The sequence below is a fragment of the Aegilops tauschii genome, chromosome 3 (genome assembly GCF_002575655.3).
Source record: "Aegilops tauschii subsp. strangulata cultivar AL8/78 chromosome 3, Aet v6.0, whole genome shotgun sequence".
Lineage (NCBI taxonomy): Eukaryota > Viridiplantae > Streptophyta > Magnoliopsida > Poales > Poaceae > Aegilops > Aegilops tauschii.
In genome coordinates, this window is record NC_053037.3 from 358,941,813 (window position 1) to 358,964,234 (window position 22,422).

General features: G+C 45.0%; 1 protein-coding gene across 1 annotated transcript; it reads right to left on the minus strand.

Moving 5' to 3' along the window:
- Nucleotides 1-3,010: 3,010 nt before the first annotated feature.
- LOC120975836 (uncharacterized) lies at nucleotides 3,011-6,892 on the minus strand. The gene is made up of 7 exons (XM_040402565.3): nucleotides 5,953-6,892; nucleotides 5,727-5,882; nucleotides 5,436-5,666; nucleotides 5,266-5,333; nucleotides 4,694-5,188; nucleotides 4,004-4,280; nucleotides 3,011-3,925 (listed from the first exon to the last, which is right to left on the minus strand). Exons 1-5 carry the CDS (start codon nucleotides 6,469-6,471, stop codon nucleotides 4,915-4,917), a joined length of 1,248 nt encoding a protein of 415 aa, XP_040258499.2. The 5' UTR covers nucleotides 6,472-6,892; the 3' UTR covers nucleotides 3,011-3,925; nucleotides 4,004-4,280; nucleotides 4,694-4,914.
- Between the last annotated feature and the right edge of the window lie 15,530 nt (nucleotides 6,893-22,422).

The window sequence follows — 22,422 nt, forward strand, 5'->3', positions numbered from 1 at the left end:
GTCTTCATGGCAAGCCGGAAGCTCAAGTAGTATTTTCAAGGTCATCCCATCACGGTGGTCAGTTCTGCTCCTTTGGGAGACATCATTCAGAACAGACAGGCCACAGGCCGGATTGCCAAGTGGGCTATTGAGCTTGGACCGCACAGTTTAAAATACATGCCCCGCACCAGCATCAAGTCTCAAGCACTTGTGAATTTCATCAATGACTGGAGGGAGTTCAGATGCGTGAAGAAAAACCAGATAACACATATTGGACTATTCACTTTGATGGGTCCAGGCAATTGGAAGGCTCTGGGGCCGGAGTTGTATTAACTTCCCCTCGAGGTGATAAGTTTTGTTATGTTCTTCGATTGATGTTCCCTTGTACTAACAATGCAGCTGAATACGAGGCCTTACTCCATGGTCTTCGGATGGCTAAGGAGATGAACCTAAGCCGTGTAAGGTGCTTTGGCGATTCATATCTGGTGGCTCAACAAGTCTCTGGTACTTGGGATTCGAAGGACCCACTCATGGCGGCTTATCGTCGTGAGGTTGATGCTGTGGCGGGTTATTTCAAAGGTTATCTGGTGGAACATATTGATCGCAGAAAGAATGAAGCGGCCGACGCCTTAAGCCGGTTGGGTTCTCAACGTAAACCGATGCCGCCTAATGTCTTTCTGGATGTTTTGCATAACCCGTCTGTTAAGTTACCTACAGAGGAGGATTTGGCTATTCCCGATCCGGAGGCTCAGCTGGTGGCGGCGCTTCATGTTATTCCGGATTGGACCGTTCCCTATTTAACGTATATGACCCAGGGCGAGTTACCTGAGGATGAGATTTTGGCAAGGCAGATCACCCGGCGGTCCAAGTCTATGACTATTGTCAATGGGGAATTACATCATCGCAGTGTCACAGGGGCGTTTCAACGTTATGTGTCATCTGAAGAAGGATGTGAGATCCTACGTGAGATACATGAAGGGGATTGTGGCCATCATGTTGGTTCCAAATCTTTGGTGGCTAAAGCTTTTCGTCATGGATTCTATTGGCTAACTGCTCATGCTGATGCAGAGGACCTAGTCAGTAGATGTGATGGATGTCAGAAGTTTGCACGACGCACTCATATGCCGGCTCAAGAATTGAGGATGATTCCAATTGCTTGGCCGTTTGCGACTTGGGGGCTTGACATGGTTGGTCCTTTCAAGAGATCCAAGGATAAGAACACCCACCTATTGGTGGCAGTTGATAAATTCACCAAGTGGGTGGAGGCAGAGCCAGTTAGCAAGTGTGATGCAGCTACAGCGGTTCAATTCATGAAGAAGGTGATCTTCCGCTTTGGCTTTCCACACAGCATTATAACAGACAATGGCACTAACTTGTCCAAAGGAGCTATGGAGGACTTTTTTCAGCGGGAGCATTTACGGCTTGATGTTTCTTCCGTGGCTCATCCTCAGTCCAATGGGCAAGCAGAACGAGCCAATCAAGAGATCTTGAGAGGCATCAAACCCTGGTTTCTGGTCCCTTTGCAAAGGACGCCGGGTTGTTGGGTGGAAGAGTTACCTTCTGCGTTATGGAGCATTAATACCACCCCCAACAGGTCGACGGGTTATACCCCTTTCCTCATGGTTTACGGAGCAGCGGTTCTCCCTAGCGATATACGTCATGACTCGCCCCGTGTGGCAGCTTACGTTGAAGCCAACAGTGAGCAAGCACGTCAGGAAGCACTTGATCTGTTGGATGAAGAGCGAGATATTGCAGCGGCTCGGTCGGCGGTTTACCAACAAGATCTGCATCGTTATCACAGCCGCCGGGTTAAAACCAGAACTTTTCAAGAAGGTGACTTGGTGCTCCGGCTCATCCAGGATTAGACTGATATGCACAAGCTATCCCCACCTTGGGAAGGACCCTTTGTGGTCAGCAAGAACCTGATTAATGGGTCATACTACCTTATCGATGTTCGAGACCACAAGGACTCACGCACTTCGGAGGAGGAGACCCGCCGGCCATGGAATATTGCTCATCTTCGGCCTTACTATACATGAGCCATAGGATCTTCTTATGTACATATCCATGACAATGTATATATTATGATCAATATAATAAACCGGAGCCTCAGCTAAAGCGGGGTCTCTGTTGTTTTTTACATAATGTGTGGTTACTTAGGGGCATCTGGTTTATGCCGAAGTTTGATTACCCTCTGTGCCGGCTTATAAAGCCAAATAAAAAACTTGGGGGCTTACCACCCAAGATAAACAAGTACCAAAGAGAGTCTGTTGCTAAAGAACAACTCAAACATAGGTACCCCTTGAGCACAACTCAAAATGTTACCTGGGGGCTCTTTGCTTGCACAGCAACAAAGAGTCTTAAACCTTGTAATAGGCTATCAAGCCAGGCTTGGAAGCCATGTGTATTCACCTAAAACCCCGGGTTATCCTACCTCTTTATGTAAGTCACTCCGTCCAGGTAATCCTGGTATGACCCGCCGAACGTTTGACAAGTCAATCTTATAAAGACACTGAACTTGTCAGAGTTAAAACAACGATTGGTTAATGTGAGGTCCATCTTGGATTAACTAAGTAGCCTGGCATCTCATAAAAAGCCTCGACTTGAGGCCTGGCCGCCCACAAAAAGCCTTGCATATTCTTATGTTTTTTATTTGCCAAGTTTTTTCTCCTTTGATGAAGTTTTACAGAAATTTATGATAAACCGGCGTTTATTGACCCGGACTGGTTTTTGACTACAAGTCACCAGTATGAGATATCATCTTAAACCGGTGTTTATAAAACCCGGCCTGGTTTTCATTACAAATCACCAGTATGAAATACAGGTCAATCTGGCGTTTATTAACCCGGTGTCAAGTTGTCTCTGCACAGCGGTCTATGATAACTATTATTGTTCAAAGTTTGGGTTATCACCCTTACCACACTGCCATGGTAAAACCAACAGTATAATCATATACCACAGGTATGCTATATTTTCAATATGATTATATTTCATCCTATCTTAGTTATTAGCTATGATTTTGTTTTGGGCGTCATGACCCATCCAGCGGTAAACCGCCTGGACCCCTTTTTTACTTGTCAAATGCAGGCACAGATTATCTATTATTTCTGTCATAAAAGCATCAAGGGATATCTTAAATATGGCAGATTGTCAGTGTCATGTAAAAGCAAGTATGCATGATGGCATAGCAGAAGAAGTGTTTAATACTAGCCTATTACAAGGCGCTTGGTGCCCACAGAATAATTGTTTCACATAAAGTATTGGAGCATGCAGTTAAACTGGCCGCCGGTTCATGAATCTTGACCCGGCTGGCTTGAGGGTTGCGGATCGTCTTGCGCCGCTTCATCTTCCTCTCTTCTACCCAGCAACTGGAAGTCATTGGTGGTCCAGGCGATACCAGTTAAAGCCCTGAACACTGCTTCGTCGTGTATAAGGGATGAGGGGTCAATGTCAGGGGCATAAGTATGCTTATGAAATGGCGGGATCAGGCTTGGCGCTTCATAGGTTGGCGGGTTGGCTTTCTTGTTATTGGTATCATAAGCCGCATGGTGATATGAAAGATCAGTCTCCTCAGCCAATTTGCTTGCCCAGGGACGCATTTCCCTTGTTAAGGCTCTGAGATCATTGTTATCAAACTCTGACCCGTCCTCCTTCAGGCTGGGATAGCCATTCCCCAAATCAGCCGGATTAAGATCAGGAACCCAGGCTTTGGCCCGGGTTAGCGTCGTAAGGGCACCTGCTCTGGTAGCTGACTTCTTGAACTCAATCAATCGTCCGGGTATCATGGACAGCCATCTCAGAGTTTCCTTGATCAAGGTTGGGGGCGGTTTATCATGAGATGATGTGCAACTAACCCGTTGGACGCCGGTATATAGCTGCTCTATCAGAGTATAGGCAGCCTCCAGTTTTTGCCGTGAATCTGAGCCAAGATGTGCAACACGGGATCCTACATCAAAGAAAGTATCAGTAAAATGGCGTCTCAGATAAACAGTATATATGAAAGGAGAGTGAAGGAATGTCTTACCAAATACAGTAGTACTCATGGCATTTATTTGTTACCTTAAACCGCCCAACTCTACCTTCACCGGATTGAGAGCTGCTTCAGCATCTTCAGCCCGTTTCAAGAGAGTTGCCTTTTCTGCATCCCAATTTGCTCGGTCATTCTTGAAGCTCTCTTTCAACTTTTCTATGTTGGCTAAAGCGTCGTTCAGTTCCTCTTTGGCCTTAGAGGTCTCTGCTTGTTGTGACTTGATATTCTCCTGCAAATCAATAACTTGGGAATCCTTTTTGACAAGCTCAGCCTGCACAGAGTTATAAATTTCAAGAGTTACACAATGCAAGATTCATAAGTCCCAAGAACATAACAAGTTTTATCCTTGGCACTTGGGGGCTAATGTCTATTTGCTCTTTCTTCAAAGGTTTTTATAAGTCCCAAGGTTAATACAAGTTTTATCCATGGCACTTGGGGGCTAATGCACTAATGCTCTTATTGAGGTTACAACTTCAATGGAAAAATTTCAAGCACAGAGATTCTATGATGATCCGTCTACACTACTTTTACTCTAGCCGACTCATGGGGACTACCCAGCTGATTTTCAATATAAGTACAAGGATAAAGTCCCGGTTTACTCATCTTGACTAAACCGGCCCTTAGGGGCTACAGGTGATGACCAACTCAGGGAAGTAAAATTAAAGCAAAGAGTTCAGTATTCACCTCATACCGTTCCTTCATCATGTTTAATAAACCGGCTTCATAGTCACGATTTGTATAGAAGCGGTTCAAGAGGCCGGAATGAAGGTCCGGAGCGTTGAGGTGGGCAAGGTTTTCCAAATTTGCCTTCATCTTGCCTTTATCCATAGCAGCAAATTCCTCTTTGGCACTATGTCTTGATAAAGCCATCGGATTACCCGGAGCTGTGAAACCCAGACCAGTAATCATGACATCGTCAGTCTAATCATCAGCAGGCTTGGAGGAGCTTGGCGGGTTAGCAGCAGACGGTTTAACAATAGGGCTCGGCGGGTTGGCAGCAGGACTTGGCGGATCAGTCTCCATCTGCTCCACATCGGCGTCATGGCTTTCAGGTGGCGGGTCATCCAGGACAGCCTCGTCGGTCTGAGTATGAGCCTCCGGGTGTTCCTCCGGTTCAGAAGTTTGGGTTCAACCGCCGGACTGTTGGGCTTTGCCCGTTTCCTGGCTCTAGCTTGGGCCCTGATATAGACAAATGATAAGTCAGTATGAGTAAGGAAAAGCATAAAGAGATGGCGGATTAAGTTAAGTGTACTCACCCAGGAACTGTCTTAAGGACGGGGACTTGAGTCCCTGTGGACTCACCAGAAGAGGAATGAGAGGTTACCTGGTAATTCGAATCAGACGGATTAAGAGGTTGGCAAAGATAACCCGCCTTGGGATAAGATGCATCAAAAATATTAGAGACCTCAGTGCGGCGTTTACTAACCGGTGTGTTCGGTAAACCGGAGGAGGTGACTTTTTGGCCACTATGCCGGGTTTGGCGGCGAGCTTCGACTTGCTGTTTCTTCAACAGAAAGTTTTTGTCCAAGTGAGCTAGGGGGTGAGAAAATCTTACTTTCCGGATTACTCGCCGAGCTTTTTGAGTGGGCAGAGATTCTGAACCGGATGAGAGAATAATTACCTCTACGTCACCTGCACGACTGACGTCCCCCTCGCCCTGATAATAGTCATCGTTAATGAGGTGCATGAAAAGGGAGCCAAGTGAATCAAGTTCTACCTCTGACTCTTGGTTGTCAAGGGCGTCATCAGCATCAGCTGAGTCAGCGGTCTTCTTCTTGCCAGCCTGTTTAGTGACCTTGTGCTTAGGACGACCCACCCTGGATGGTTTGGGCGCTTTATCCTCAGGCTTTTTCTTCCAGAATGGATCATCACCCTGTTACAAAACGAGAAGATCATAAGTATCCAGAATCTCGATTAAGACAATTGAAAGATAAAGTTCTTACCCCTGGCAGTTTGTTCAAAGCGTAAAAAGGACTAAGTCCTGTTTTGCTGCAGTCCTCGACTGGTTCATCCAGCATTTTCTTCACAGCTTCAGTAATTTCAGCCTCAGACAGCTGAACGTCAGTGTGGCGCAACAGATCTGTCACAGCTCCTGTATACTCACACATTAAACCAGAGCGGCGGCTTAATGGCAAGATACTCCATGATAACCAGCAGCGGACAAAATCATTGCCCGTTAAACCGTTGGCCATAAAGGCTCTGAGTTTTGACAGCTGAGGTGCATATTGGGATCGTTCCTTAGCAGTCATTCGTTGAGGGAAAGGATGAGTGTTGGGAAGCCTGTGAGCACGATAACCCGGCAAGGGATTTTTGCCTTCCGGGGAGGTATCTTTACAATAGAACCAAGTATGGTTCCAATCCTTAGGATGGCTGGCATGTTTTTCATGGGGGAAGTCAACATCTTTTCTTTTCTGAATAGCCACCCCGCCAAGCTCAGTGTTTGGTCCATCTGTGAACTCCATATGGCAGTTTAAGTAAAACAAATCCCGGAATAGGTCAACTGTGGGCTCCTCTTGTAGATAAACTTCACAGAAAACTTGGAAATTACAGATGTTGGACACGGAATTTGGACCAATGTCTTGGGGGTGTAATTGAAAGGCAGCAAGCACATCGCGGTAAAGTTTTGACCCGGGCAGGCTGAACCCTCGTTGAAGATGATCAACAAAATGACAACTTCCCCATCCTTGGGTTGAGGGGGAAATTCTGTGCCCGGGGCTCTCCAGTGGATGTTTTCTTTATTTCCTCAAGCGCCTGTTAGGACGCATCCGTTCAGATATTCCACAGTAATCCGGGACTTGGCCCAGTTACAGGCGTAAAAGGTTTTGGTCATTTTGTGGCAGCCTGGAAAAAGATTATGCCGGTTTAAGATTCATGGTTAAGCAGGTGGTAACTATGGAAGATCATCAAGTAGAGCATATCAAATACAGGTGTTTATTTTTGAACCGGAGAGTAATCTAATCAGATCACGAAGATGCATACATGGCAGTTTATCAGGGGACTAATGGTATATGCCGGCTTATTATTACTTTACAAGACTAAACCAGCAACAGGAATCTGAGAGCTACAGATCTGAGCCTAAGAAAATGATTAAGTGACGGAAAACAAGTTTCACAGATGGATGTGGCAGTTTTGGATCTGTCGCGTTACAGGAAAAATGGCAAATATTCAGGCGTAAATATTGATACAGCGGCAGTTTTCTGTAAGGTTCAGATGCGATTTTTTCAGATTAAAAAGGGATGTTTCTAATGAAGAGAAGGGATCATAGCCATGGATATATAGAATAAATGTCAAGATTTGGGTCCACAGGCCGTTCTACAGAGAGGAACGCCGACGAACACCGATGAACACGACGAACACAGAAAACCCTAATGGCAGATCCATAGCAAGGGGAAAGAAGACTTACTGATGCTGATGAGACAGCGGAGGGGCGCCACGTTTCTCTGGTGCGTTCAGGTTGATGCAGCGGCCGGAGTTGAGGTCGAAGGCGGAGCTTGGCGGTGGCGGCTGCGCTGAAAGATCTAGGGTCGTCGCGAGGAGAGGGATGAAGCGAAGAGGCACGAGGGGGGGGGAAATGGAAAGGACCCCCGGCTTTATTTATAAGGCGAAGGGATAAAGTGACAGGCGCGAGAATCAAGGAGGTCAAAAACAGATCTGTAGGCGTGCGGACGCTTCGTTTTTCAAAGACTCATTAAAGAAAAGGGTGTGCATTAAAAGATTTGGGTACAGTTTGAGGATAATGGAAGGTGACGTCACGGCGGATTATCAAGATCTCAGAAGATGACGTCATGGCAAATTACAGGTTTTTGTGAAGATGATGAAGAAGAAATTTTCCTAAGTGTTGAAGATTGACATGAACAAGTTCGTATCAATCTGGGGCCTAATGTTGGGGATATAACTACTGAGTATAAACCGCCCAGGAGGGGCCGGATTATACTCATAGTTGCTTACTTATATTGAAGCCCATGAAGACATACAAGATGGCGTTTTATGCGACAGATTAGTAGGAAGGCCCAGAGCCCAAGGGCGAGTTAGGGCCCATATGTGTGTAAACCGCCATAGGCGTGTAACTTGTATTGTAAGGCTAGGAATAGCAGATACCGAGCCGGACACGTTTATGAGCCGGCCTGGACTCTGTGGACCGCCGGGCGTCAACCTCTCTATATAAAGGGACGACCCGGCGGCGGTTCAAGGACAAGAAACAACAATCGAGAAGCTAGGCAAAGCGGATTCGCTCCCTGGTCATCGAAACCCTAGCAATACCACCTCAACTGGATTAGGCCTTTACCTTCACCGCAAGGGGCCGAACCAGTATAAACTCCCCGTGTCCTTTGTCATGTTTAACCCCTTCAAGCTAACCTAGCTGCGATGGCTCCACGTCTAAGTCCTCACACTAGGACATCTGCCGTGACTTTTCCACGACACATGGATCGGAAGTTACAACGGGCTGGAATCATATTGGACGGCCCAGATGAAGCTACTGGGCTTAATTCCGATAGGCCGTAACGGGCCGTAAATGGGCTATATAGGAACAGGCTTTCCGTGGGCCGGCCCGTTACCTTTTGACCAAGTCAAACAGGCCGGCCTTTCACCGGAATGGGCCTCTGTTGGGCCGTGCCACGTGTTGACCTATCATAGGCACCTCCTATCCAATGAATGGATGACATCTGTCCCAACGGTGAGCCAACACGTGTTTCCTTCGGCCAATGACAATTTTACACGTGGAAAATCCTAATTGGTCCGGGCTGTTAATGGGTTATCGGATCCAAAACTGGACCCGATAGCTTAACGGCGTCCCTTTACGGTGGATGCCACGTGTCGGTCACCCTTGACGAAAGCACTTCTACGACACGCGATTTATCGTCATGGAAGTGGACACTTGCGTGATGATAATTTTGGTAATGTCATGGAACACTTCTACGAGCACAGGTATGACTATCTTGATTATGTCATAAAATCGTCATGGATGTACATGCATGACAGAAAACATGACCTACTGTGACAAACACGTATCATCACGGAAGTGTTTTTTTGTTGTAGTGATAGCGTTGTCATTCTGGTTGCGAACGTGTACGTACATACTTATCGATCGGTCTGTCTGCAGGCTGCAGCGATGAACCGTGGCCGAGTAAGGAAGGGCACGTGTCGTAGTAGAGGCACGGACGTAGCATGTACATGTACGTACATCTAGGGTGCAAGAAAGTAAATACGGCCACATACGTACATACGGGCGGGGTCTTGAATGCCTACTCGCGCATACGTACGGCCAGGGCGTGTGTACATGGCTGGGTCGGAACAGAGAAACTGCGTCCTCGTGTTCATCAGGAGGCAACGAAATGTGTGATGTTCATCGGGAGCCAACCGGCTTGGACGGAACAGCCGATCGAAACGAGGCCTGGCGTACCACAGAACAGAGGAAACGGCCTTGTGTTCGACCACCTACGGTTGAAACGGGATCTTGGTCACCGGGAGGGGTGTGGCATACCGCAAAACAGAGGAAATAGACTACTCTTTGACCTCCTACGGTTAAAACGGGGTCCTGTTGATCGGGAGGGGTGTGGCGTACCGCAAAACAGAGGAAACGGACTTGTGTTGGAGCGCGACCTTCGAAACGGGGTCCTGTTCATCGGGAGGGGTGTGGCGTATGGCAAAACGGGACTCCATGGGCTACTGTTCATCTCCACCGTCGACCTCCTCCAGCCTCCACGGGCTACTGTTCATCCACCGTCGACCTCCTCCAGCTTCCATCTGCGACTGTTCATCAAGCCTCCACCGGCTACTGTTCAACCAGCCCTCTCCCCGGGGTCCTGTTCAACCACCCCTCAACGGGCTACTGTTCATCCAGCCCTCCACCGGCTACTGCTCAACCAACCCTCCACGGGGTCCTGTTCATCCACCCCCAACCGGCTCGATCGATCGGGGTCCTGTTCATCCAGTGACAACGGCCTCTGCTACCATGGGGTCCTATTCATCCAACCCCCACCGGGAACTGTTCATCCAACCCCCCAACAATGCTCAATGTTCATCAAGAGGCAGCAGGTTCGATCGGCTTCAGCTAGCAGCAGTAGCGAAGGAATCGCTCGATTGGGTTTAGTTAACAGCCAGATCGATCGATCGCCCGGCTTCAGTAATGCTTAGCCTGCAGTGCAATCGCTCGGGTTCAGTAGGCGAATGCCTCGCCCGGGTTCAGTTAGAGCCCAACGCCTCGCACCCATGCGCGTACGTGTACGAGAGAAACGTGCATCGCTCGGCCCCCGACCACCCACCGTAACCAGGAACTCCCCGATATTTTCCTCGCCCACGCTTCTGCCACGGTTTTTTCCATCATGGACAGCCCAAAGAATGTCATGCAGCTGCGTCTCCGGCCCGCCCAGGACGAAAAGCCCATTTTCTATCATGATTTTTTGTCATAGAAGTAGGAGCCCACCACATCTATGATGATACCGTGTTTTGTCACAATTATCGTCATAGAAGTGTCATAAGCATGACAGAAAAAAATTCATTCGGCCCAAAATGTAACGGATGTGTCTTTTTTTTGTAATGCCCCCAAGGCGCTTGGAGCGAGCTTGTCGCTGCCTTGTGGACCCCCTTGACGTGAGACCGATGCCAAAAACTCCTATAAATACCCAAACCCCCAGGAAGAACCCTAGATGAGAAGTTCCGCCGCCGCAAGACTCTGTGGCCATGAAAACTCAATCGAGACCCTGTTCCGGCACCCTGCCAGAGGGGGAAATCATCACCAGAGGCCATTGATGGTTGCTAGGACTACGTTGGTTTTTTCCCCCAAGAGGAAGGGATGATGTAGCACAGCGATGGTAGGTATTTCCCTCAGTGATGAAACCAAGGTTATCGAACCAGTAGGAGAACCAAGCAACACAACGTAAATGGCACCTGCACACAGATAACAAATCCTCGCAACCCGACGTGTTAAAGGGGTTGTCAATCCCTTCCCGGGTACGGCGCCTCAAGATAGGCAAAATAACGTGAAGTAAATTGTGGTAGATTGATAGATCGAACACTAAATAAAATAAATAGAAATAAAACTCGGCGGGGTATTTTTGTATTTTTGGATTAATAGATCTGAATAAAAACGCAAAGGAAAAGTAGATCGCAAGGCAAATATATGAGAAAGAAGACCCGGGGGCCGTAGGTTTCACTAGTGGCTTCTCTCGAGGAAAATAGCAAACGGTGGGTAAACAAATTACTGTTGGGGTAATTGATAGAACCTCAAATAATTAGGACGATATCCAGGAAATGATCATTACATAGGCATCACATCCAAGATTAGTAGACCGACTCCGGCCTGCATCTACTACTATTACTCCACACATCGACCGCTATCCAGCATGCATCTAGTGTATTAAGTTAATGGAAAAATGGATTAATGCATTAAGAAAGATGACATGATGTAGACAAGATCCGTTTATCTATTGCGGCAAATATGTATCTCATCTTTTTATCCTTAGTAGCAACGATACATACGTGTCGGTTCCCTTTCTGTCACTGAGATCAAGCACCGTAAGATCGAACCCACTACCGGGCACCTCTTCCCATTGCAAGATAAATAGATCAAGTTGGCCAAACAAAACCCAAATATTGGAGAAGAAATACGAGGCTATAAGAGATCATGCATATAAGAGATCAAAGAAACTCAAATAACTTTCATGGATATAAAAAGATATGACTGATCATAAACTCAAAGTTCATCAGATCCCAACAAACGCACCGCAAAAAGAGTTACATCATATGGATCTCCAAGAGACCATTGTATTGAGAATTCAGCGAGAGAGAGAAAGCCATCTAGCTACTAACTACGGACCCAAAGGTCTACGATGAACTGCTCAGGCATCATCGGAGAGGCACCAATGGAAGTGGTGAACCCCTCCGTGATGGTGTCTAGATTGGATCTGGTGTTTCTGGACTCTGCGGCGGCTGGATGAATATTTCAACGACGCTTCTAGGGTTCTGGGATTTTTGGGGTATTTATAGAGCAAAGAGGCGGTCCAGGGGGCACCCGAGGTGGGCACAACCCCCCAGGGCCCGCCTGGGCCTCCTGGCGCGCCCTGGTGGGTTGTGCCCTCATCGGGCCTCCCCCAGGTGCAACCAGGGCCCAATATCTTCCTTCTAGTCCATAAAAATTCTTCGTGAAATTTCGTTACATTTGGACTCCTTCTGATATTGATTTCCTGTGATGTAAAAACCATGCAAAAAACAGCAACTGGCACTTGGCACTATGTCAATAGGTTAGTGCCAAAAATGATATAAAATGACTATATAATGATTATAAAACATTCAAGATTGATAATAAACCAGCATGGAACAATCACAAATTATAGATACACTAGTGCGCATCAGTCCTAAACAAACAGTTTTTAACCCCTTTCCGCGACGGCATTTGGAACCGTCTCCAAGTGAGTGTGGGCGATAGGGGGAGTCCTTCCCACACGACCCAGAAACCGTCGGGGATATGCCCTCCTGGCACACACGTTCGGCAAAATGAGGTCGTGTGCGACCGGCGAGCGCTCAACTACGGAAATACGTACAGTAGAGCTAAAAAATACAATTATACAGCAAAATTGTTTCCGGTCGCAAGTACATCCCACACAGTCAGTCCCCGCTAAACAATTCTGTTCGTATGCACATCCCACACAGCCGCTCCAAGGAAAACGTTTCCGTTCACAGGTACATCACACACAATTTTTCCCGTTAAATCGTTTGCGTTATTGAATGTATCACACACGGTCCGTAGAAGAAACTGTGTGGCAAAGGCTGTCCATCACACATAGTTTTTATGTGGTAAACGTTTGCGCTAGGTGGCCTAACGCAAACTGTTTTCAAGAGAAAGTCGTGTGTGATTGTTCATTGATCCAACACGGTTTATTCCTAGAAACTGTGTGCGTTGCCTGAGGTCATCGCCCACGGTATTATTTCAACAACCGTTTGCAATAGCAAAACCCAATTGGCAGGCAAATTTGCCATTAGCAGGCTAATTATCCGATTATTCATAATCCATTTATTAATCTAACTGACATTACGTATTAAGCACACAATATATTTCATTTCCATTTTAGGGAAGCAAAATTTCATAATTGAAATACATCAGAGTATAACATGATATAGCTTCAGCACTCAACTACCCCATTACACAACTGCACCAGCACCAAGTTCCACATGCAACATGTAGAACCTTTCGAAATTAGCATCATAGACGATATATAGACAGATGCATCTCATCTGGAAAACTGCTGAAGCGGAAGGCGAATATTGAGCCTTCATTCATGTTGAAGGTATTTGCAACTTTAGGCCAGTGCCTGTGGATGATTGACCGTCCGTCCTTCGTCCTCTTCAGGAACACTTCAATATTGAACCGTGGGTGTTGTAGGAAAACCTTCCTCGCCTCCTGACCATAGAGGTGGTTTGAGAGGTAATCGTCAGTGAACTACTTTGGAAAGGCCTGAAACAAGGATGTGCATAAATATCTTCTCTATATTTAAAATGGGGCAAAGGAATAAAAAAAGGCAAGGTATAATAGTTAGTACCATCTTGTAGTGAACTGATGTCTTCTTCATTGTGCAGACAAAGATCTTGTTGTTTTTTGTCGGTAATTTCTTTATCCTAACAATCTTTCTGAATTTCTTGATTTGATTGATATTCATGGACAACTCATTTCCCCATATGCAAAAAGGGTCGAACAGTGGGTGAAAACCTCTGACAGCAGGACCTACATGTGCAAGACCAAATTGTTAAAAACCTAAATATTAGAATGGTTCATGCAATTGCACAATAATGTGCTATTAGACAACGGACCTTGCACATGCTAACCTCGATTGTAAACCTCAGTGCTTCCCATTGTTTCCCTGCAACACATAGAAGGTAGTTAGTCATCAGGTTAAGTAAGGGTTCGCATGCTATCAGTAAAATATGTTGATGAAAAATAAGCACATTGCATATTCATCAGATTAATTCAAGCCACACGGAAAACCCATTTACCCAAACCAAGCATGATTAAGAACTAGGAAATATAGCACTTGTATATGTTTTCTCATGTATTAAGTGCAGCCAAATTCGATTTATTCCTCACATGCACAACAATACAAAATTCTACCCATGAAAATTGGACATTGCATTGCAGAATTGAACCAAGCAGTTAACTAAACACCACAACAAATGAACCAAACATTAACTGAGCACCACATTGCACAATATAACATACTCCTAATACAAGATCAGATAGTTAACCAAACAGTTAACTACAGCCAATTGTAGTAATTGTATTTGTTTCTCATGTATTTACTACAGCCAAATTCAATTTATTCCTCACATGGTATACAATAACAGAATGCGCCCACAATTTTGTAAAGATAAATTTGATTTATTTCTCACGTGGAAGACAATACAAAATTGCAGCCTGAAGAATTGAACATCACATTTGCAGAATTGAACCAAACAGTTAACTAAAGACGACAACTAATTAACAAAACAGTTAATAAGTGAGCACCACACTGCACGACATATAGAACATATACACTAGAGGAACAGATTGCATGGTAAAATTAGATAGCACAATTCACTAGAATTTGTGAAGGAAAGGCAGGAGCAGCACACGCAACGGGTAAACCAAGCATGCTTAACCGGCGTTGCTAGCAATTGGCAAGGTGCCCCTTTAAGATCTGGGGGTCGGCACGAATAGCAGCCATCGTGACCTCATCCGCGTGTGCGGCAGTGATTTGCTTCTCCGCTGCCAAATGCTCCTTGAGGTCCTGGCTATACTGCGTGCACCATGGCTTTGGTCGGCGCTTATTTGGTGGAGGGGTTGGTGATTAGGGTGGAAGGTGTCGCGCTCGCGCCGGCAATCGGGGCATGTGGGATGTGGAAGGAGGAGGAGGATGGGGGTCGGGTGTGGATCACCTGCCTGGATGCAGGAGGTCGAGCAGGGTGAAGGAGGGTCACCGACGAGGAGGCGGCTCTGCAAGCAAGGACTGAAGGTTTCAACTTGGAAAGGAAGGCGGAAAGAGGGGAAATGTGGCTTTTGGTAGGGGGGAGGGGGCGGGGAGGTAGATATTTCCGTGGAAGCCGAAAATTTGGAATCGCTTCAGCGAAAAAACTAGCGTGCAAAGTGTCATCAGACACGGTCCCTTATTCAGAACTGTGTACTCAAAATTTGGAGTACGATATGTGGACATCACAAACGATTTAGATAGCTTAACCCGTATGTGATGAGTTTGAACGTCAAAAGTTTTGGTTCGAATTTCCATGGTTACAGTGGTCATCCACGACATTGCATAATTTGGGTACACAAAGGAGAGTACAACACACCCACACTTCTTAATCGAGCAAGTTCAGCAATTAAACAAAGCTAGCTGACCTAAACATTACTCTAACAAATTAAAGACCGGCGCTCTTAATTAAACAAAACAAAGAGTACTACTACGGCTGGTACTCGTCGATCTCCGCCGCCGCCTCCATGTCCAGCTCATGCCCGACGGTCTCCTGGGGAAGGGGCTCCATGGCATCCATCGCACCATACTCAGCAAGCATCTCGCCATCCGCATCCGCCATCTCTTTGGAAAAGGCCGCCACGAGCTGGGCGTGGGCGGACGGGGTCTGGGCTCGGACGGGCTCCGTCGTTGCAAGGTATGTGGCGGAGGAACGGACGGCTGCTCGAACGCTCTCGGCGATTGCCAGCTCTTCGGCCGTGGGTTGCCGACCGTTGTCGGAGAAGCTTCGTTCGATTTGTGCGGTGAACGCCAGGAGCTGGGCGTGGGCAGCCTCGACATGGTCATGGGCGGCCTCCATCGGGGCTAAGGCCGCCGCTGCGGAACGGACAGCTGTTGTGCCGCTCTCGCCAGTTGCTATCCCCGAGGCAGATGTTGCTGCCGCCACCTGAGAAGCAACAGCAGCCGTTTGGGCTGCCTTTGCTGCCTGGTCGCAGATTGCGGCCGCGCTCATGCACCTTGTTAGCACGCACATGGCGGCTGCGGCCGCGCTCTCGCCGGAGTGGGCCACCGAAGATGCCCACACGACGCGGGTCCACGTGCCCATCTTTCACCGGCGACGATTGAACAGTGAAATGATATTGGGGGAGCGAGCTAGTGTGCTTGAGATGCCGGCTGTGGACTGTAGCCGATGCACCTTCTCGCGTAAGCCATAGGCGTACTATAGAGCGACGGTGCTCCAGGGTATTTTGTGCTGCATCTCACACGGTTGCTGATAATAAACTGTGTGCGATCTACTTGATTTTTCATCTTGATTTGAATTACATAATGGGGTCACAGCGGCAATGGACGGTATTTGAATTGCTAGTCCTTTTATCTGGAGTGAAAATGCAACTATATGTGTGTCGTAAAAGAATTGGAATTATTCAGGGTTCGTTTGAACATTTAATACATTAAATTGGATTTCTAGCCATTTCAGGTCAACAATTCAAATTAGAACTACATGCACATGCTCCAGTGCATATAAATTGGCTGAAAAATCAAATGTGTGTCCTTGGGTGCATGCTTTGGGCTCATGCAAGAAATGGGAATGAATTTCAAACACCAGGGCACCGTTGATTGCCGGCAAAACATTAAGATGTCTGGTTTTTAAATTCTAGTAAATCAAAAACTCTTCTGAAATTCATGAAACTTGGCATGCTATCATGGAGCGGCATCAACATGTGGTGGTAAAAATTTTGTCCCATTTGGGGCAGGTTGGGGTATATGCTTCTCACAAACCGGAGCTTCTCACAACAAGCATGATGGTTTTTGGTAGGGAACGTACCACCTTTGGGGACGAAACGATATCCATTGCCTCTTATTGCTTTCAAATTTTTCTCGTGTCAACATAGAACAACAGGGGTGTTGTGTGAATTTTTGTGATTTTTCGGGGTTCGTTTGGACAATTTTATGCATTAACTGAGTTTTCAATGCATTTATGTGCATAATTCAAATTTGAAATACATGCACATGCTCCAGTGCATATAAATCGGTTGAAAAATCAAATATGTATCCTTGGGTGCATGCTTAGGTCCCATGCAAGAAATGGAAATGAATTTCAAACACCAGGGCACCGTTGATTGCCGGCAAAACATTGAGATGCCTGGTTTTTAATTCTAGTAAATCCAAAACTCATCTAAAATTCATGAAACTTGGCATGCTATCATGGAGCGGCATCAACATGCCGTGGTACAAAGTTTGTCCCATTTTGGGCAGGTTTGGGTATATGCTTCTCACAAACCAGAGCTTCTCACAACAAGCATGATGGTTTTCGGTAGGGAACGTCCCACCTTTGGGGACGAAACGATATCCATTGCCTCTTATTGCTTTCAATTTTTTCTCGTGTCAACATAGAACAAAAGGAGTGGTGTGTGAATTTTTGTGATTTTTGGGGTTCGTTTGGACATTTTTATGCATTAACTGAGTCTTCAATGCATTTATGTGCATAATTCAATTTTGAACAACATGCACATGCTCCATTGCATATAAATTGGTCGAAAAATCAAATTTCTGTCCTTGGGTGCATGCTTAGGTCCCATGCAACGAATGGGAATGAATTTCAAACACCAGGGCAACGTTGATTGCCGACAAAACATTGAGATGCCTGGTTTTTAAATTCTAGTAAATCCAAAACTCGTCTGAAATTCATGAAACTTGGCATGCTATCATGGAGTGGCATCAACATGCCGTGGTACAAATTTTGTCCCATTTGGGGCAGGTTTGGGTATATGCTTCTCACAAACCGGAGCTTCTCACAAAAAGCATGATTGTTTTCAGTTGGGAACGTCCCATCTTTGGGGATGAAATGATATCCATTGCCTCTTATTGCTTTCAATTTTTTCTCGTGTCAACATAGAACAGCAGGAGTGTTGTGTGAATTTTTGTGATTTTTTCGGGATTTGTTTGGATGTTTTTACGCATTAACCGAGTTTTCAATGCACTTATGTGCATAATTCAAATTTGAACTACATGCACATGCTCGAGTGCATATAAATTGGTCGAAAAATCAAATATGTGTCCTTGGGTGCATGCTTAGGTCCCATGCAACAAATGGGAATGAATTTCAAACACCAGGGCACCGTTGATTGCCAGAAAAACATTGAGATGCCTGGTTTTTAAATTCTAGTAAATCAAAAACTTGTCTAAAATTCACGAAACGTGGCATGCTATCATGGAGCGGTATCAACATGTCGTGGTAAATTGTTTTGTCCCATTTGGGGCAGGTTTGTGTATATGCTTCTCACAAACCGGAGCTTCTCACAACAAGCATGATGGTTTTCGGTGGGGAACGTCCCACCTTTTGGGACAAAACAATATCCATTGCCACTTATTGCTTTCAAATTTTTTTCTCGTGTCAACATAGAACAACAGCAGTGTTGTGTGAATTTTTTTGATTTTTCGGGGTTCGTTTGGACATTTTAATGCATTAACTGAGTTTTCAATGCATTTGTGTGCATAATTCAAATTTGAACTACATGCACATGCTCCAGTGCATATAAATTGGTTGAAAAATCAAATTTGTGTCCTTGCGTGCATGCTTAGGTCCAATGCAAGAAATGGGAATGAATTTCAAACACCAGGGTACCGTTGATTGCCGGCAAAACATTGAGATGCCTGGTTTTTTAGTTCTAGTAAAATCCAAAACTCGCATGAAATACATGAAACTTGGCATGCTATCATGGAGCGGCATCAACATGCCGTGTACAAATTTTGTCAAATTTGGGGCAGGTTTGGGTATATGCTTCACACAAACCGGAGCTTCTCACAACAAGCAAGATGGCTTTCGGTAGGGAACGTCCCACCTTTGGGGACGAAACGATATCCATTGCCTCTTATTGCTTTCAATTTTTTTCTCGTGTCAACATAGAACAAAAGGTGTGTTGTGTGAATTTTTGTGATTTTTGGGGTTCGTTTGGACATTTTTATGCATTAACTGAGTTTTCAATGCATTTATGTGCATAATTCAATTTTGAACTACATGCACATGCTCCATTGCATATAAATTGGTCGAAAAATCAAATTTGTGTCCTTCCGTGCATGCTTATGTCCCCTGCAAGAAATGAGAATGAATTTCAAACACTAGGGCACCGTTGATTGCCGGCAAAACATTGAGATGCCTGGTTTTTAAATTCTAGTAAATCAAATACTCGCCTGAAATTCATGAAACTTGGCATCCTATCATGGAGCAGCATCAACATGTCGTGGTACAAATTTTGTCCCATTTGGGGCACGTTTGGGCTTCTCACAAACCAGAGCTTCTCACAACAAGCATGATGGTTTTCGGTAGGGAATGTCCTACCTTTGGGGAGGAAACGATATCCATTGCCTCTTATTGCTATCAATTTTTTTTCTCGTGTTAACATAGAACAACAAGAGTGTTGCGCAAATTTCTGTGATTTTTCGGGGTTCGTTTGGACATTTTTATGCATTAACTGAGTTTTCAATGCATTTATGTGCATAATTCAAATTTGAAGTAAATGCACATGCTCCAGTGCATATAAATTGGTTGAAAAATCAAATCTGTGTCCTTGGGTGCATGCTTAGGTCTCATGCAAGAAATGGGAATGAATTTCAAACACCAGGGCACTGTTGATTGCCGGCAAAACTTTGAGATGCCTGGTTTTTAAGTTCTAGTAAATCAAAAACTCGTCTGAAATTCATGAAACTTGGCATGCTATCATGGAGCGGCATCAACATGCCGTGGTACAAATTTTGTCCCATTTGGGGCAGGTTTGGGTATATGCTTCACACAAACCGGAGCTTCTCACAACAAGCAAGATGGCTTTCGGTAGGGAACGTCCCACCTTTGGGGACGAAACGATATTCATTGCCTCTTATTGATTTCAATTTTTTTTCTTGTGTCAACATAGAACAACAGGAGTGTTGTGCAAATTTTTGTGATTTTTCGGGGTTTCTTTGGACATTTTAATGCATTAACTGAGTTTTCAATGCATTTATGTGCAGAATTCAAATTTGAACTACATGCACATGCTCCAGTGCATTTAAATTGGTTGAAAAATCAAATCTGTGTCCTTGGGTGCATGCTCAGGTCCCATGCCAGAAATGGAAATGAATTCAAACACCAGGGCACCGTTGATTGCCGGCAAAACATTGAGATGCCCGGTTTTTAATTCTAGTAAATCAAAAACTCACCGAAAATTCATGAAACTTGGCATGCTATCATGGAGTGGCATCAACATGCTGTGGTACAAATTTTGTCCCATTTGGGGCAGGTTTGGGTATATGCTTCTCACAAACCGGAGCTTCTTACAACAAGCATGATGGTTTTCGGTAGGGAACGTCCCACCTTTGGGGACAAAACGATATCCGTTGCCTCTCATTGCTTTCAAATTTTTTTCTCGTGTCAACATAGAACAACAGGAGTGTTGTGCAAATTTTTGTGATTTTTCGGGGTTCGTTTGGACATTTTTATGCATTAACTGAGTTTTCAGTGCATTTATGTGCATAAATCAAATTTGAACTACATACACATGCTCTAGTGCATATAAATTGGTTGAAAAATCAAATCTTTGTCCTTGGGTGCATGCTTAGGTCCCATGCAAGAAATGGGAATGAATTTCAAACAACAGGGCACCGTTGATTGCCGGCAAAACATAGAGATGCCTGGTTTTTAAGTTCTAGTAAATCAAAAACTCGTGTGAAATTCATGAAACTTGGCATGCTATCATGGAGCGGCATCAACATGTCGTGGTACAAATTTTGTCACATCTGGTGCTGGTTTGGGTATATGCCTCTCACAAACTGGAGCTTCTCACAACAAGCATGATGGTTTTCGGTAGGGAACGTCCCACCTTTGGGGACGAAACGATATCCATTGCCTCCTATTGCTTTCAATATTTTTTTCTCGTGTCAACATAGAACAATAGGAGTATTGTCTGAATTTCACGATTTTTCGGGGTTCGATTGGACATTGTTATGCATTAACTGAGTTTTCAATGCATTTATGTGCATAATTCAATTTTGAACTACATGCACATGCTCCATTGCATATAAATTGGTCGAAAAATAAAATATGTTTCCTTGGGTGCATGCTTAGGTCCCATGCAAGAAATGGGAATGCATTTCAAACACCAGGGCACCGTTGATTGCTGGCAAAACATTGAGATACCTGGTTTTTAAGTTCTAGTAAATCCAAAACTCGTCTGAACTTCATGAAACTTGGCATGCTATCATGGAGCGGCATCAACATGCCGTGGTACAAATTTTGTCCCATGTGGGGCAGGTTTGGGTATATGCTTTTCACAAACCGGAGCTTCTCACAACAAGCATGATGGTTTTCGGTAGGGAACGTCCCACCTTTGGGGACGAAACGATATCCATTGCCTCTTATTGCTTTCAATGTTTTTTTTTTCTCGTGTCAACATAGAACAACATGAGTGTTGTGTGATTTTTTGTGATTTTTCGGGGTTCATTTGGACATTTTTATGCATTAAGTGAGTTTTTGATGCATTTATGTGCATAATTCAAATTTGAACTACATGCACATGCTTGAATGCATATAAATTGGTCGAAAAATCGAATATGTGTCCTTGGGTGCATGCTTAGGTCCCATGCAAGAAATGGGAATGAATTTCAAACACCAGGGCATCGTTGATTGCTGGCAAAACATTGAGATGCCTGGTTTTAAATTCTAGTAAATCCAAAATTCTGTTAACCATTCACGTGACGCCATGTGTCTTGTTTTCAATGGCTGTAGGAGGTGCTGCTACCTCTTGAGCTTGCGTTAGATTTTTCCCTTGAAGAGGAAAGGGTGATGCAGGAAATTATTGTAAGTATTTCCCTCAGTTTTTGAGAACCAAGGTATCAATCCGGTAGGAGACTACGCACAAGTCGCCTTGTACCTACACAAAGCAAATAAGAACCTCGCAACCAACGCGATAAAGGGGTTGTCAATCCCTTCACGGTCACTTACGAGAGTGAGATCTAGTAGAGATAATAAGATAAATATTTTTGGTATTTTTATGATATAGATTAAAAGTAAAGATTGCAAAATATAAGTAGATCGGAAAATTATATGATGGAACATAGACCCAGGGGCCATAGGTTTCACTAGTCGCTTCTCTCAAGATAGCATAGTATTACGGTGGGTGAACGAATTACTGTCGAGCAATTGATAGAAAAGCGAATAATTATGAGAATATCTAGGCATGATCATGTATATAGGCATCACGTCCGCAACAAGTAGACCGAAATGATTCTGCATCTACTACTATTACTCCACACATCGACTGCTATCCAGCATGCATCTAGAGTATTAAGTTCATAAGAACGGAGTAACGCATTAAGAAAGATGACATGAAGTAGAGGGATAAACTCAAGCAATATGATATAAACCCCATCTTTTTATCCTCGATGGCAACAATGCAATACGTGCCTTGCTGCCCCTACTATCACTGGGAAAGGACACCGCAAGATTGA